The 19,114-nt window shown below is 32.9% G+C and overlaps 1 protein-coding gene across 1 annotated transcript in view; it reads left to right on the top strand.

Annotated features, from left to right (window-relative positions):
* LOC120081406 (pleiotropic drug resistance protein 3-like) overlaps window positions 1-19,114 on the top strand; it is an 82,880-nt gene that overhangs the window by 53,582 nt on the left and 10,184 nt on the right. Inside the window, exons 6-10 of the mRNA XM_039036248.1 lie at window positions 13,434-13,510; window positions 13,589-13,642; window positions 15,612-15,702; window positions 16,653-17,239; window positions 17,903-18,216. Of these exons, the coding sequence (XP_038892176.1) occupies window positions 13,434-13,510; window positions 13,589-13,642; window positions 15,612-15,702; window positions 16,653-17,239; window positions 17,903-18,216 (1,123 nt within the window). The remainder of the gene's footprint in view (window positions 1-13,433; window positions 13,511-13,588; window positions 13,643-15,611; window positions 15,703-16,652; window positions 17,240-17,902; window positions 18,217-19,114) is intronic.

The following is a 19,114-nucleotide window of genomic DNA, read 5'->3' as shown; positions in this document are numbered from 1 at the left end:
TTTGACCAAGGATTTATTAACTAGCTCAATTCATCGGGTAAGTGTGACTCTACTATTTTTCGGATCCCAGTGGTACGCTTCAATAGGCTACCATGAGGAAAGACAATGGTTGAAGATTAACCTAAGAAACTCTATCTATTACTAGAGTTTGCCTTGTTCCGAACCTTATGATCAAGCCCTCCGAAGGGATGGTCGCATCAGGATGACACGCAGGCGAACCATAAGACTCTCATGATGCAACCTAATGGAGAAGACCATAGGATACGTTGACACACGTCCTTCTCCCACTTACTATGAATACTTTTCCTATTCACCTTGGTATTGACTCATGCAAACACTTTTTGAAGGAAGGTCGTGTTTAGGACGACACGAAGCCGAGCGTGAATCTCACGGTGTGAATTCTTAGGAACATAAGAGCTAAAAATTGATATATTTCATATACCATTTTTCTCCCACTAAAGTATTCTATTATTTTAGGGTTTTATTATACTTAGCTAAACGTCCGCTAATGAATCTATTTAAGTCCTTCTTAATTATCTAAATATAACATTTATATTGAATGATTTAACAATACTTGATTTTATTTATTAATCTTTTCAATAAAATCAATCATCCATTGCATTCTTATAAAATATTTGCCCAATTCACCTTCAGGTCAGGTGGAGGTGTTTCTTTTTCATCAGCTTAAATACCCCCGCTTAGACAGAACATTCATTATATTTGATTAACGCCATTTGCATCTAATGGCGTTGATCAAATATAATGCTTATATTTATCTAAGTAGTGTCATGCTCAACACAAGATTCATTTTCATTGGAAAAATATAACATTTATATTTTCCATCCATGAAAAATAAACATACATATTCATCAATCCACCATATATTATAACATTTATAACTTTATGTGATGCATGAGCATGCTTAATTAATCATACTTAAAAAATATCTCTTATATTATGATACATGGGCATGCTAATTTAATCATACATCTATAAAATATAACACTTATATTTAATCATGATGCATGAATATGTTTATCATAAGTTGGGATTTTGAATCTATATGACATACATTTTGTAATATAAATTCAAACATTAATTTAAACATACATCCAATGCATAATAAATTAAAACAGCAAATATTGGACCAAATTTTGGCACCCTAAAAATTAATTAAATTAATATAACTATATTGACATAATTAATAAAATTAAATAAAATTACATATATTAAGAAAAAAAACTACTGCACACACAGAATGGAGGCTCAAACCCATGACCACCAGACTCCACACACGCGCGCCTATGAAGTTTGGAGCATTGCAACACTACGGATGAATTATGTCTCCCTTGAACTCCTAGCGTCGCAACACTTTTATAGTAGCATTGCAACATTGCAATCCATAATGCTCCCTTTTTACATCATTTTGCCTCGAACTTGGACTGAACACATCCGTTTTCTCACTAATCTCTTCAACAACACTTGCTCCTCGATCGACACGGACTTACAAACTCGATAGCAAAACATAAATATCAAAAAACATTGAGCCCTTACATTTTAGAAGGATTAAAACGTAAACTAAGTGCCTAAAAATTTGAACATCTAATATTGCAAACCTCACATTCAAAATGCAGATTTAATACGCACCTTTCTATACTGATTTTTATCTCTAAAATGTGAAAAAAAAATGTAATAAATTGGCTATGATACCAATTGAAGTGAATCAAATCCCGAGCAGAAGTGTTAGGATCGTCTTTTATTCCTTTTTTCCATTTTATAAGAAACAAAAACAACAAGCAAAACATAGAACAGAAGGATAAATATCATACATTAAATTTTACAATATGCTTTATGAAGAAGTGGGAAAAAGGAAAAACGATTTTTACCTTTGTAGACTTCCGACCTCTCAGAATTTCCCTTGATCTCCACACGAACGTCTTTTCAACGATCACCAACACTACCCCAAGAATGGCTTATTATTCTCTAAGAATTCCAAGAGTTAGACTAGTAGTCTCCAACCCTTGGAAGATGAAGAGGTAGAGAGATTGTAGAGAAAGTGTAGACAAGAATTCATTTTGGTGGCTAAGGTTTTGATTTACAAAATCAATTCCTGCCCTAAATGGGCTAATAAGATTATTATATACGGAGAAATGCTTACCCTTTCTCCAAATAATTCCCTTTTTACCCTTAATGTCAATTAATCAAATAACACCTTATTTAACTAATTGGCACATTAATTAAATAACCACATATTAAATCTAATTTAATATATAGTTAATTAATTAATATATAAACATCACATGTTTATATTCTTCCACCTCTCTATCATTTATTAATCAATTAATTAATCATTTATTAATCAATTAAGTAACTATATCAAATCATATTTAATATAGAGTTAATTAACATATAAATATTACATACTTATATGTATACATCTCTATATGAATCCAATTCATATAAATCTAATATTTGAGTCTCATCAAATATAGATCTCTTACATAATTTGAATTATGGATCACATCTATAATTAACTATATATTAATCATATCAATATACAATTTCCTCAATTGATTTGAACAATTCAAATTATTCCTCATTAATATCCTTTAGTGAGCTAACAAGGGAACCTTATGAACCTACAGATCAAAAGCTCCAACGACGTGAGATTAATTGGTAAACTCATTAACCAAATTAATCAATATTCATTAATTGTAGGTACACTCCACTAAAGACCCACAGACGCACTCTTCTCACTACAGATATATTTCTGTGTCTACGGATATAGACCAATTAAAACAAGTTAGTCCTTCACGAGTGTTCGTAACGCTAATTGGGTCAAATTACCATTTTACCATTGGGTTACCTTTGTATCCTTAAGTACTAGTGCTCCTCCAATGAACAACTTGTTTATGGTCCAACCATTAAACAGAAACCTCTCTCGAGTCAATGAAAGAGTAGGGCCATTTGTTCAAGTCTAAGAGACACCACGTGAGGGAAACTCATTCACTTACCCTAAAGTCGAGAATGAGTGAATTCCATCTTGTATTATTATGTTCCAGTTCCTCAATCGGTCTTGTCCCCAAAATGGTAAGCTTATTGAGTCGGTGAACTGGACACTCTCACCTATAAAATTCAAAGGACAATCTCTCATGAACAGAAGTTCATAATATACTCAGGATTAAGACTAAGTTGCCTAGGTCATCCTATTAAAATAGAAATCTAACTAGTCAAGGGTGTTACATCTAGTGGTTACTATTTCACGGTCCAATCTTATGCAAACTCATTGCATAGGATACTCTTATTCGCATATTAACTACACGAACACGTTGGATCATTGCATTTGTGTAAAATACAAAGTGGGTCGTATCCATAGTGTCACCAAGATAAGGTACCCAACCTTATCCCTTACTATAGACCCATTTAGGTTGTATCTTGAACATTGATCCTTATATGTCTCTACATAATGTTCAAGACTTATAAGATAGTCTTGGATATTAGTTTATTGAAATTAGGGTTATTAATTGAAATTAGGGTAATTAAGACAAAATAGAATATAACACAATCAATAATGTTTATTGAAATAAAATCAATAGCTCTTCATTGACGAAATAACATTGATAACTCTTTATTGAAAATGGTCAGTTAATTACATTTATTATTTACGAGTTTTAGGGCATAAAACCCAACAAACTCCTACTTGAATTAAAATTCTAGTTAGTGGGATGTACATAATATCACTATCCAAAGCAACGGGAATGGTAAATAAATACAATAAACTAAGGCATCCTTATACCCATTATACATCTCCCACTTACCTTAGATTATACAATGTACATGTCTCGTAGACCTAGACTCTCTAGATGACTCTTAAAAACTTTAGCCGAGAGAGCATTCATAAATGGATCAACAATGTTGTACTCCGAAGTGATCTTTGTAACAATCACATCTCCTTGTTGTACAATATCTCGTATCAAATGATACTTCTTCCCAGTATGTTTTCCTCGTTTATGATTGTAAGGTTCTTTAAAGTTGACTAATGCCCCATTGTTGTCAAAATATAAGGTGATGGGCAAGCCCATATTTGGAACCATTTCCAAATCACTTAGGAGCTTATTAAGCCAAACTGCTTCCTTTATTGCTTTACAAGTAGCTACATATTTGGCCTCCATAGTGGAGTCTACAATGAATCCCTTATTGATGCTATGTCTTACTACAGCTCCCCCGTTTAAGGTAAATCCTGATCCTGACATGGATTTCCTAGAATCCTTGAAAGTTTGGAAATCATAGTCGATGTATCCCGTAAGGATCAAATCCTTAGACCCATATAACAGTTTGTAGTCCCTCATTCTCCTAAGATACTTGATGATATTCTTAACCACTATCCAGTGGTTTAGCCTTGCATTGGATTGGTACCTACTGACTATTCCAATTGCATAATAAATATTTGGCCTAGTGTAGTGCATAGCATACATTAAGCTACCTATAGCTGAGGCATAGGGAATAGGTCTCATATCCTGAACTCCTTGAGGTGTCTTAGGACACTGTTTCTTAGACAAGTGAATCCCGTGCCTGAATGTTAATAAACAATTCTTAGAGTTCTACATCAAATATCAAGTCAACATTTTGTCGATATAAGTTGCTTGAAATCCCTAATAATTTAGATCCCAAGTACACACTACGCCTATCTCAAATATTTCATCTGGAATTGGGCTTCCAGCCAATTTTTAATATCAGTAAGAAACCCTACATTATTCCCAATGAGTAGGATATCGTCCACGTAAAGTACTAAGAAAGCTACTTCACCATTGATGATTTTATAGTAGACACAAGGTTCATCAACGTTTTGATCAAAGCCAAAAGATTTAATCTTAGTATCAAATCCAATGTTTCAAGATCTGGACGCTTGCTTCAACCCATAAATGGATTGATTTAGCTTACAAAATTTTTGCTCCTAACCTTAGGTTACGAACCCCTCAGATGAGACGTAAAGATGTTCTCTACAAGATTACTATTCAGAAAAGCAGTCTTGACATCCATTTGTCATATCTCATAATCATAATATATGGCTATAGATAAGAGAATTCTTATAGGCTTAAGCATAGCAATAGGGGAAAAAGTTTTCTCATAGTCAATCCCTTCCCTCTGGGTATAACCCTTTGCTACAAGCTTTGAAGGTTTGTACCTTCCCAACTACATCTCTCTTTCTTTTATAGATCCATTTACACCTATAGGTTTAACCTCTTCAGTAGATTTACAAGCTCTCATATTGACTAAGAGTACATAGACTCTATTTCAAGGTCCGTGGTTTTGACCCATTGGCCCTTGTCTATGTCATTTATTGCCTGTTTATAGGACAATCGATCCTCAATGCAATCATCTGGTATGAAAACTTGAGTCTCAATTAAATCCAAGTAAAGGTCAAGTTATGATACAACCCATCCACTGCATCGAGACACTCTCAACGATTAAGAAGGACGAGATTGACTTGAAGTGATGGCTTTTTCATTAACTCTTGATGAAGGACTAGCTACCATCAACAACCCTGGTTGATTCTTCAGTAGCTTCATTTCATACTAATTTGCTCCGTGGTTTATGATCTCTCATGTGGTCTTCCTCCAAGAATGTAGCATTTTTCGATACAAAAATCTTATTTTCTTGATGATCGTACAATAGAAAACCTCTCGTTTTCCTTAGGGTAACCAACAAATTGGCATAACCTTGAACGAGGTTCCAACTTCTTACAATTTATCACTAACACATGTGCAGGACAACTCAAGATTTTGAAGTAATGTAAATTGGGTTTATGCACCCTCAATAACTCGAAAGGTGTTTCAGAAATACTTTTCGAGGACATTATTCAAGATGTGAACTGCAATCTCTACTGCATACCCCTAAAACGAGCTAGGCAATTGAGCATAGCTCATTATGAAAGAACCGTGAGGTCCGCAATGGAAGTGCAATCGTTCCCAATGTTCAGATTTCATATAATTAAACTTACAGAGAACAAGAATTACGCATAATAATAAAAGTTACAGCATGCTATAAAGAGGGAATTAAGGAAGAGAAAACAACTTACCCTTGAAGAACATGATCTTCACAAAATCCCTCGAACTGATCACGAACTCTCCTCGTTCTAGAATCCCAAATAGAACAAAAACTAAGTGGCCACCACCACAAGAGAATCTCTTGTATTCTCTGTAGAGGTTGAGAATTAGCAAGAGTGAGCGGGCTCTACTATATTTTGGGAAGATGGGGAGAAGAATTAAGAGGAATGAAAGAAAAATACGCAGAAAGGAAAATTTCGTTGGGGGAGAGAGTTCCTGTAATCTTTTGTGAAGAAGATGAATATCGTGAAAACTGCCACTCCCCCACACACGTCTGATTGAGAGAAAAGAAGGGGAGGGAGTTACAACTCCCTCCTAAATTAATTTCAAAATTTAATTTTAAAAAATAATTTAATTAATTTATATATATATATATATATATATATGATAACCACTGGTATTTAGTTTAAATATAATTCACATTAAATTTAATTATATGAATTTCATCCATACAATTAATATTTGAATCATATTCAAATATTTAATTCCTCTGAAAATAAACTTTATATTATAATGTATCAAATACATTATATGATATAAATAATTTAAATTAATTATATCACATATAATTAATTCCCTCAATTAATTTGAACAATTCAAATTAATCCAAAACTAATTCTCAATAATCCATGTTGAGCTACAGAAGGGATCTTATGAACCTATAGATTGAAGTCCAGTGCTACTCGGATAATTAATTAAACTTCTTTAATTAAATAATCCAACATCCATTAATTGTCGTCACTCTATTAAAGATCAACAGCTACACTCTGGTAAGCTCTGAGTTTACCGTGACCCGTAAATTCTTGCTACAAAAATAAAATTTATAAATTACCAAACGAATTACTTATACTAACTAGTAGTATAAGCGGCAAGTCCGGTGTCGAACTTGAGAGAAGTGTGGAAGAAAAGTTCATCGAAGCTCGTTTTTAGTTAAAGAGGTAAAATGTGGGGGTTTGGTGTGGATGAAATAGGAAAGTGCATAAAAGAAATAAAGTGTAAGAAAAGTAAAGATAGAAACGTGACTAATCGAGATGTCTTAGCTCATAGGGATGGATTCACCCAATGTAATTAAGATCATTGAACCAACATATGACTTAAACTCCTTGTTTATGCTTAGCCCAATTAATTGGGATCCTAACCAACGACCCTAATTATTTAATTAATCGAAATGCATAGAAAACGGATCCGCTCCATAAAAATTGATAAATTGCATTAAGTTCTAAGGATGGCGCTAAGGTGAGTGTTCGACTTCTAACGTATAATCAAACATTCAATGTGATTTCTCTCTAGGTCAATAGGACAAATTACTATTCATTATAGACAACGAATTGCAATCCTAACTAACCTATTGCTTCCTTTGAGATTAACCTATAATTAAATGTCACATATTACAAGCCAATCTCCAAGCATTCAAATCACACAATAAATCATTAATCGTCAGTCAAAAATAAAATCATGCAATTTATAAATGTGAAACTCAGATTGAAACCCATAAATCAGCTGGAAGCTCGAATGTGGGTGTCTATTTCTGCCCTAAATCGAAGAGAATTATATATACTGCAGCCACAGCGTCACGCCTCGTGAGCGCGTCCATCAATAGTTGGAGCATTACAACGCTACCCTGTTTCTTCACGAAATAGGCAGCTACTGCCTTGTAACGTTGCAACACTCTATCTAGGGCCATTTTATCCTTTCACGTCCTTTTGAAGTTTGATTGCTCAAATTAACTTCTAATTGCCCCAAATTAACCTCGAATAGCTCATAACGACTAATTCCACCTCAAAGATGCTTGATACTTATAAAATCATTAAATAAACACATTAAACATAGTAACGACCTAGAGTTAAAAAGAGGAAAATAACATATTTTTGTGTTATCAATGAGAAGCTACAAACCGGCAGCTACTCGATTAACTACTAAAGAAACACCCAAAGAAGAAATTGGAAGAGATAAGAGAGGGGAAAAGTCGACTGGAAGCTCGAATGTAGGTGTCTGTTTCTTCCTTAAATCGAAGAGAATTATATATACTGCAGTCACAACGTTGCAATGTTGCGAGCCTCACGTGTGCGTCCTTCAGTAGTCGGAGCATTGTTCAAGCCCCAAAATCAGCCCCTAAGGGAGCAATCTATCTATTTACCCCGACATTAGAGAATGAGTGAATTCTGTCTTGTGTAGTCGTGTTCCCAGTTGCCCAATCAGACGAATCTCCAAAATGGTAGGCTTATTGAGTCGGTGATCTTGCTACTCTCACCCATACAAACAAAGGACCACCTTCATAGGCAGGAGTTCGCAACTCACTTAGGATTCAAGTCTTCTTATTGTCATCCTGGTGAAATGTAAGTATTTATTATTAACGGTGTTATATAATGAGACTATTCATTTTGTGGTCTGGTCTTATTACAAATCCCTTTTGCATAGAACATCCCCACTCACGTGCCTCTACCTGAATGATCAGGATCAAATCATTTGTAGCACTTTACTACAATTGTAACATCTACAAAGCGGGTCATATTCGTAGTGTCACCAAGATAGGGTACCCAGCCTTATCTATCTACTACAGACCATTACGTTATCACTTAAATGTGATCTACCTATATGTCTCTACCTCAGATGTTAGTTTATTATTGTTCTGCTTAGGTGTACCAGGTGTTGAAAATTGGGATTGAATTCCATGTTCGATCATATAGTCTTGGAATTTTAAATCCATGTACATTCCACCCTGATCTGATCAAAGTGTTTTAATCATTATGCCTAACAGATTTTCAACTTCAACCTTGTACTCGAACTTTTCAAAGACTTCAGACTTATTTCCCATTAGGTATAATAACCATAAATCGAATAATCATCTATGAAAGAGATGAAGTATTCGTACCCTCTTCGAGCTTTTACATTCATTGGACCACAAAGATCTGAATGTATGAGCTCTAAGAACTCTTTGAATCTATAACCTTTTCTATTAAAAGGTTTTTTAATAATTTTTCCTTCAAGACAGGATTCACATGGAGGTAATGAATCATTTTCTCACTCACTTAGAGGTCCATTCTTTATCAGTCTCCCAATCCTATCGAGATGTATATGACATAATCTTAAATGTCAAAGATATGTATTGTTACTTAAAGAAATTATTTTTCTTTTAGTTTCAATATTCGCAGTTTTAAACATCTCATGATTTATAAGTGCTTTTGATTCAGTTGGTCTTAACACATATAAGTTGTCTTCTAGTTTAGCTGAACAAATCGTGACACAATTTTTTAAAATGAACGCTTCATTAATTGAAAAAGAAACAGAATAAGATTGTTCAATTAAACAAGAAATAGATACAAAGTTTCTCTTAATTTTAGGGACTATTTCAAAAAACAAGTATCTATTTCTAAAGAACAACTCTGCAGCTTCCACTGCACGAGCTGAAATGGCGTCTCTCGTTCCAACCTTGAGCGCCATTTCACCCTATTCAAGTTGCTGGAAGGAACTAATTCCTTGTAAAGAAGAACAGAAGTGATTAGTGGCTCTTGAGTCAAGTATCTAGGCATTATGGTCATTTTTCACTAAACAAGTTTCTAGGACCAGTAAATCATATTTACCTTCCTTCTCTTTCTTCTTCTCAGCGAGGTACTTGGGACAATTTTATTTGCAATGACCATCCACATTGCAATGGAAGCATTTTCCCTTGTCAGCCACCTTGGCCTTGACCTTGCCTTTCCTAACAATGGGAGCCTTCCCCCTTCCTTCCCTTCTTCTTCTAGATCTTCTTAGAACCAGAAGATAATGAAATAAACTTAGTTCCAGAGTATGAACCCTTGTGGAACTTTTTGGAATGGGCAACATTTTCCTCTCCTTCTATCAACCCCTTAATTTTCATAAGAGATCGATAAGTTTGTAACTCATTCAGGAGGGTAGTTATAGTGTACTCTATTTTATTCATAACCTCATTGTTGTGAAATTGAAGAAAACTCTTCCGAAGAGATTCTAAAATAAAGGAAATCTAACTCTGTTTGTTGATGACCGCACCCTTCGTCTCGACGACATTGAAGTTGATCATCAGATCGAGAACATGTTCCCTAACTGATTGGTCTTCCTTCATGCGCACATTATAAACATACTTGAGGGCCTCATACCGAATCTAAAAGGACAGTTTCCCAAACATCTCCTGGAGGGACTCCATGATCTAACGTGAAGTGATCATGGCCTCGTATTTCTTGGTAAGAATGTCAGACAGACTTGCCAAGATATAGACTCAGGTCTTATCATTGGCCTTCGTCTAGCGGTCATAAGCATCCTCCAATACTTAGGATGCATTACGAGCAGGAATTGAAGAACATTCCTCCGCTAAGACGAACCGTAGATCATCTATAACTAGAATCGTATTCAAGTTAGATTTCCATGTCACATAATTTTCATCAGTTAATTTTTCGTTCTTAAGCAAGGAAATAATCGTGGAAGACGTGTTGAAACGAATAACAAAGAATTGACCATTTTAGTTATATTTGTCTTAACCCACTGCAAACAAGTTTCAAATCAATTTAGCAAAAACAAGTAATCAAAGAACCCTAATTAAACTATTGTTTTAGTTTTTGCAACGATACTTCAGAAGTTTAGGACAATAGCTTGATCAACTACCCCTCCCCTAAAATGAGAAAATCTCAACTAATTACTAATACAAGAATAACTCTTATTCCTATAGTTCTTAGCCACCATTGTTTGGTCAATAATGATTTGTTAACTAGCTTAATTCATTCCGTAAGACTTTTTGAAGGCCAGTAAATGTTCTCTCCCATATAAGCTCTTCCCAGTCCCGACTATGGAAGAAATCGAGGTCCACCTTGTCATCCAGCAAAGACTTTTCGATGCTACTCTCTGTCTTGTCCTTGTCTATGAAGCCAAATTCATACATGTAAACAAGATTGACCTTCACTGCATCTCGGTCATTCTCAAAATATAACCCCTTGTAATGTTCTTCAAATTTCACCAGGTGGATCTCTATCCCCCGTAACTTGTGAAAGTACTTCGTTTGAAAGGACCAGGTCACTTCAACGATGCGAGCAGTAGGAATTGATGACCTCCAAAAACAGTCCTCCTGAAATTTGAACTATGGGGCTATTAAAGACAATGTCAATGTCGACAAACCTCCCAAAAACAGTCCTCCTGAAGATGTGGAGCTGTCCATCTATAAGTGTCTCTTTGATTATCCGATTCACAACCCCAATATGAGATGACAAGCTAGTAGCTTGGGCAAGAAAACGGTCTTCTAGAGCAATCTTGAAGTGAGCCATCTACTAGTGCAGGTAAAAAACAAAATTAGAGAAAGGGGAAAAATAGAGCATTGAAATTAAAGCATTCTGTGAAACTCTTGTTAGTGACTATTGGTCTTCATTCTCGACTGGTGTTGTACTCGACTCTTGACCCTAACCTCTCGACTCGCAACCATCCACTGACAGCACCCATCACCCTCGACTCACTATGGATTCTTTTGACTTTTCTACACCATCCTTTCTTCATCTCGTTTCCTACACTCGCTCTTGATTCATTCTCTATTCCTCTTTTTCCCTTTCATCCTAAACCTCTATCTATCAGAGAATAATCAAGAACCATCGAAAATATTCTATGAACTCCAACACCGGTGCATGCAACAGAAAAGGAAGGCGAAATTGAAAATTCGAAAACACAAAGTGAAGCGTAAACCGAAAAGAAAAAACATATGTCAAAACGAAATAAAGATATTACTTTCAGAAAGAGATGAAAATCTGATGTTGTGAGGGAGAAATGCCACACGTCGATCAAAACATCATCGTCTGATAGGTCGAGAGAAAGAGATAAGTGAGAATCGAGAGAGAGAGAACTTGTGGGTTCGGTTGAACTATAAATACCATCGATTTTGACATTCATTTTAACGGTTGAATTCCAGTTTACGAGGAGCACAAGCGAGAATCGAGATTGGTAAACGAGAAGTGAGAGCGAGTAAATTCAAAAAATTGACCGACGTGAATACGAGAGTCAAGAAATGAGAGCTAGCTTTTAGAACCAAGAGTTGGAGTCGAGAGTGAAAAACGTGGGAGCCTGTCGATATGGTAAATTTGCAAGCCGCTAGGAAAGAGACCAAATTTTATTAGGGCCCTTCATTTTAGGCTATCCATAGAAAATCTCAATAAACTACTCGTCACGATTCAAATAATCACATCTTTAATTCCACCATCATATTTTATCTAAAACAAAACCATCTATGTTTTCAAAAACAAAAACTAGTTTTTGAAAACGATTTTTTTTTTCTAAAAATTCTTTACATTTGTTTAAAACATTTTTAAACTTTAAAAGATAAAAAAAAAACCCAAATCATGTTTGGTAATCATTTGGGCCTTGTTTAATAACCATTTTGTTTTTTTAAAAAAAAAATTAAGTCTGTTTCATCTATAATTCTTACAATGATTTCTTAGTCAAATTTCAAAAATAAAAACAACTTTTTGAAAACTTTTTTTTTTTTTTTTAGTTTTCAAAATTTAGCTGTTTTAAATCATTGGTGAAAAGTAAATAACAAAGGAAGAAATTTGGATGTGGAACTAGTATCCATAGGCTTCATTTTCAAAAGCAAAAACAAAAAAGAAAAAGTATTACTAAATGGGGCCTGAATTTTTTGTTTTTAGTTTTTGAAAATTAAGCCTATAAACACTCATTTCATCTTTTTTTTTTTTTTTACCTACTTTAACAATATTTTCAAAAAAACCAAACCAAAATTTATAAACTAGAAAAAATAGTTTTTAAAAACTTGTTCTTGCTCTTGGAATTTGGTTAAGAATTCAACTCTTTTACTTGAGAAATTTGCAAACCATCCTAAAAAATTGAAAGGAAATAGACTTGATTTTCAACATTAAAAAAATAAATGATTACCGAACGAGGCCTCAAAGACTCATTTTTTAAAAACTAAAAATTGAAAATCAAAAGTAAAAAAAGAAAAAAAAAAAAAAAACCAATTAGTTACCAAATGACCCATTATTAATTAGTTGCTTATGTTAAATATATTTGACGATATTTATTTCTAGCCACTCATTTCTAGTATTTGTTTCACAAGTAAAAATACCAAAACATTACTGTATAAATCATGCATATGTTTGGGAGTCGTTTCGAAATTGTTCAAATAACTTTTGTTAGTTCAAAACCACTCAATATTAACTTAATATTAAATTTTAAATTTGTAAATATAATTTTCATATCATCAAATTACTTTCAAATCATTAAAACATGTTTCAAAGTAATTTTAACCATTTTAAAATTATTTCCAAATATGTCACATGTGTTAAACTTAATTTTGTGGCTTGATTTATTTTAACTATGAAGATATGATGAAGGAGGTTAGTAAAAGGGAGAAGGAAGAAGGAATTATTCCAGATCCTGATGTTGATACTTATATGAAGGTAAAAACTTGTTTTTATCTTTCATTCTTGAAGTTTTATGTACTAATGAAGGTGTGAAATTGTAATTACCTTAAACAGGCCATTTCTGTTGAAGGATTAAGACAAAGTCTTCAAACTGACTACATACTCAAGGTCAATTCTCTTCTTAAATATGTTTCATTTTGTTATGTTTCATGAATTTTTATCTATATAATGGAAATGTTGATATGAAAATTCTAATGGAATTGGATTTAAGAACCCTTACATAAACCCCTAGATTTTAACTAATTAAACCTCTAAATCACAATAATCTAACTCTTAGATGGGTTATTGGAAGGGTTACATCTCGTGGACAGAAGATAACTATGATCGAACAACATCGGACGTCGAAAATTAACTTGCAAAACATAAACCGATTATAGGTTAAGTCGCGGAGCTCGCACTCTTCACGACGTTTTGCGGCTCTGTCCCTTGTGCAAGTAGTTTTACCATGGTCACGCCGTCCCCAACAGCCCAATAAAAGAAATTTTGTCTCAATCGAAGTTGCATTAGAACCGATAGGAAATCTTACACCTTTAAAGACTAAGTTACTCGAAAAACGTAAATCAAAGAGAAGTGTAAAGGGAAGTGTTTTTGTTTGAGAGCAGAGAAGAGAGGGAAGAAAATATTGTGTTGAAAGTGATGGAACTCGACACAATTTATAGGCCTTGAAGGCCAACATTTACGCAAAACGAATAGAGAAAGAAGCGCACGGAACCATGGAACGTGCACGAGGGCCATGCATAAGAAGCTCGCGAGAAGACTTTTTCCCCTTTTTTTTCTCTTTAATAATAGTAAAAGATAAAGAAATAAAAAATATTAGTTTTAATAAATATATTTCAACACACACGCCTCACCTGACCGATAACAGCATGAGGGATGTCCACCATACCCATCTTTGTTTCTCTTCTCACCCCTCTGAACATGGGTACCCCTTGGAGCCCAAACTCATAACTCAATGTAAGAGTTTATAAAGGAGGTTCCATGTGATAAATTTAGCAATATGAGATTCTGGAATTCTCAAGAAATTTATTTTTCATTTATTAAAGTTTTTCACCAACATTGGTTAGATCACAAATTACTTAGATGATCAAATGAACCAAAAATCAAATAAAGCTTGAGATCTCATCAATCCTTGATCTTCAATTAAAGTCATTTCACAAGTAAAGATAGATCAATCTTAACTTGAAAGCTCTAAATGTTCATATATTCTATCACAATAACACACAAGACACAAACTTTAAAAGTTTTCAAGTCTAAAAACCAAAACTCTTATCATTTTTTCAATTTTCCATGTTTGATCAATGTAAATTACGTAGCTTTATATAACTTCCAAATTAAACCACATGTATTTTATGAGGAATTTCAAGAGTTGTAACCTACACCCTAAGGTCATAAATATGATATAAAAAGCAAAGAAAATGGCTTAAAAGTTTAAATTAAGAGTGTGTTTGGAATACATTTCTAATTGTTTAATTTAAAAAATAAGTCATTTTGAAAGAAAATAGAGTGTTTGACGATCATTCAAAATAGCTTTTCAAGTCTATTTTAATCAATTGTTATCAAAAGCATTTAAATTAAAATGAAATTTTTTAAAAACACTTTTTTCTCAAATTAATACAAACATGCCCTAAAAATACATTTGAATAGGTACCATAAGTCGAAAAAAAAATTTGACTTTAATCGTCAGCCAATAATTACCATTACTTTATAATCATCCCTTAAATGAAGCTTGATTCTTTCTTAAATTTTACTTCATTTAATGAAACTTCTTTTGACAATAAATTTAACATATCTAGGGTTCATTCTTAATGCTTTTTTTTTCTTTAATTAAGTTTATATGGCGTGTTTGGGGTTCCTTCGTTCATATCAAATGTCGATTAAATATTTCTTATGTGATATCTATAGTCGATGGATCATATGAAAATATCGATGAAAATATCGACATGTCAATTAAAATTTAATACTTACTTAAATCAAATAAATAAATATAGAAAAGAATTGAACCAAATATGTAATTGTTAAGGATAAAATGAGTCACTAAGCTGAGTATGTTCAATTCATTTCATTGATATCAATGCAGATCCTTGGCCTTGACATTTGTGCTGACACTCTAATTGGAGATGTCATGAGAAGAGGCATTTCAGGTGGTCAGAAAAAGAGATTAACAACAGGTAATAGTACTGAGTTCATCACAATTTTCTAAAATTCTATTTCAATTATTTCTATAAATATTTTAAAAAAAACAAATGAGAAAAATAAGAAAAATTATTTATACAAAATATCAAAATTTTAATCTTTTTTTATAGAGACGGATAGAAAGCTTATCATCACTGGTAAATGTTGGTAGAATTCTATCAATTTTTTTACTATTTTTGTAAATAGTTTGATAGTTTTTCTATTTGTGAAAGTTTTTTTTAAATATTAACAAAAATTAGGACGGTTTTGATAATGATTTCTTTTTTATTTTTGTGAAATTTAGGTTTGTTTATTACAAATTTCTTTCGTCATATTTTGTAAAAAAACTACTAAATTCTTGGTTAAATTTGTGAATTTAATTTTCAAAAAACTAATACTTTATAACAAAAAAGAATCATATAGTTTATCCAATGAAACTTTTCATTTTTGAAAATTTAAAAAATCAAACGGAAGCATCATCGATAAAAAAATATTCCTAAAACTAAGGTTTTTCATTTTTATGAATGTTTTGAAATCTAAAAAAATATGTAGAGTTTGAAATAGCTTGTTTTTATTCTTAGAATTTTAATAAAAAAAATCCAAAATATTTATTTAGAAGATAAAATTGTAGTAACATTGTTGTAACTTCAATAAAACAAACATGGATCTCGCTTAAATTTTATATACATAATATACAGTTTTGAGTCTATGGTTTCGAAAGATGGTATATCAAAATCCTTTAATTTTATTGGCTTTTTTTTATTTGTATTATCTGATTTTCCTCTCTAATAATAAAAGTATTTTCTACTTCTGCTTGTGAACGTATCTAACACATTGTCAGTAAACTACGTAAGTCTCTTTGTTCAATTCTTTCATTTATTCTTTTCCAATTGCAGATTTCGTTTTTCAATCGTAACATGAAAAATCTTGATTTTTTAACATGTAGGAGAAATGATTGTTGGTCCAAATAGAGCATTGTTCATGGACGAAATAACAAATGGATTGGACAGCTCCACTGCTTTTCAAATAGTTTCTTGTCTACAACATTTTGTTCATCTTTCAGATGCTACAATTCTCATTTCTCTTCTTCAACCAGCTCCTGAAACTTTTGAATTGTTTGATGATTTGATCTTGATGGCACAAAATAAGATCATATATCATGGCCCTCGCGATCAAGTTCTTGAATTCTTTGAAGATTGTGGATTCAAATGCCCCAAAAGAAAAGGTGTTGCAGATTTTCTTCAAGAAGTCATTTCCAGGAAAGACCAGCCACAGTTTTGGTACCCTAATCACATTCCGTATGCATATATCTCGGTTGACACGTTTTGTCGAAACTTCAAATCATCAAGTTTCGGAAGGAAGCTCGACGACGAGCTCTCGAAAACTTATGGTTTTGATGATGAGGATGATAAATCAGGAAGCTTTCATGTAGATCATAGTGTTTCTAAATGGGAAGTGTTTAAAGCTTGTGCATCAAGAGAACTTCTCCTCATGAAAAGAAATTCATTTATCTATGTGTTCAAAACCAGTCAGGTTAGTGGCTTCACACTTCAAAAATTTAGGTTAAACTTTTTGAATTATCGATATAATTAATCAAATTCACCACTGTAATAATGCCTGAGCTTAAGAGAGATATATGAATGAACTGAGATCATATCTGAATGAGAGAAATCCTGAATATTTGGAAGTATATATAGTTAAGAAAGACTTAATACAATAGATAGTTATTACCTATACCAATAAGGTGCAGTTTTTTTTTTTTATTTTTCGATGGCTCAATCACATGAACTCCAAAGTTAAGCGTACTTTACTGGAGTAATTTTATATATATCGGGTGATTTTTGGTTTGTGGGAATAGATTTTACTCTTAGAAATAGTTCAAGACAAGTCGATAGTGTACCCATGTCATAGGAGAATATCAGGACCGCAAAGCGTTGAATTCGCATTTTGAATCTTGGGCCACCTAGCCTATCACAATAATAATGTGTGAGCTTAAAACTTTTAGATGGAGTGATGTTTTAACATATTATAAAACCAAAAGGTTTTATTTTCTGAACTCTTGTAATTATAATATTATTTACTTCCATTAGTTTCCTCAACTCATTAGATTAAGCTTTAAGATTGATTAGTGATTTTACAAGTACTCACCTTAAGATATTGACGTTTTTTTTTTCTTTCTTTCTTTTGATCAAGTAGCTTATCATTATCGGTTCAATCACGATGACGGTATTTCTACGTACTCGAATGGGAGTTGATCTTGAGCATAGTAACTACTACATGGGAGCCCTATTTTTTGCACTTCTTTTACTGCTAGTTGATGGGTTTCCAGAGTTGGCAATGACAATTCAAAGATTGGAAGTTTTCTATAAACAGAGAGAATTCTATTTCTACCCAGCATGGGCTTATGTTATTCCAGCTACCATTTTGAAGATCCCTCTTTCACTACTTGGATCATTAGTATGGACTTCTCTTACTTATTATGTCATTGGTTACACCCCTGAGGCTACCAGGTCAGTTTCACATTACAACCCTCTTTAATTACTCGTCACTCGTTTTCAAATATAGCAAAGTGAATCAAAATATTTTTAAATATAACAAAATATCATTGTCTATTTTTGGTGGACAAATATAGACACTGATAGACTACTATTATCTATCATTGACTATGAAGCAGAGACACAGATACGACTACATGATACGGATACGATCGGATACGGCGATTTGTCAATTTCTAAAAAACTAAAATACGGATACATCTACGGATGCGTCATTTTTTTATACAAGCACTGATATGTTGAAGATATATTTTTTTTAAAAAAAAAAATTAGGATATAGATAAATTTAGCATACAAGTTAATAACAACAACACAAAATAGAATACAAACACTGAAATACAATACAAAAAAAGCAACATCTAAGATGTTGAAGTACAATAGTTAATAAATGCAATAGAAAAGTGACTCATATTGCGAAGAAGAAGAAAAAGATTAGAGGGAGAAGTATGAAGATAACCGAAGAACTTCTTCATTGAATTGTTGAATATCCAAATGGTTTATATTTTGGTGGACTTTGTGGGGACTCATATGTGAAGATGAAGATTAGATTATTCTAATCTAGAGTTTGGTCTGTTATTTATTTTTTGTTCCTTTTAGTTTTGGACTCAAGTAGTGAGCTTTTTAAATATGTTGCCTAGTTTTAGATTGGAAAAGATTAAATGAGTTGCTTGTCTTTTTTTTAAAAAAAAAATACGCATAGAAATAGATACGTCAAATCGTGTATCAGATATGTATCTAGGAAGTATCTGGAAGTATCAATATCTGATACGTGTCTGATACGGATTCTTTGCCTCACATGAAGTATCTGTGCTTCATAGATCACTGATAAACAATACTAGACACTGATAGATGT

Source organism: Benincasa hispida, chromosome 7, assembly GCF_009727055.1.
Source record: "Benincasa hispida cultivar B227 chromosome 7, ASM972705v1, whole genome shotgun sequence".
NCBI lineage: Eukaryota > Viridiplantae > Streptophyta > Magnoliopsida > Cucurbitales > Cucurbitaceae > Benincasa > Benincasa hispida.
Note: the sequence above shows the minus strand (reverse complement) of the source record. Positions and strands in the feature narration are given on the sequence as shown.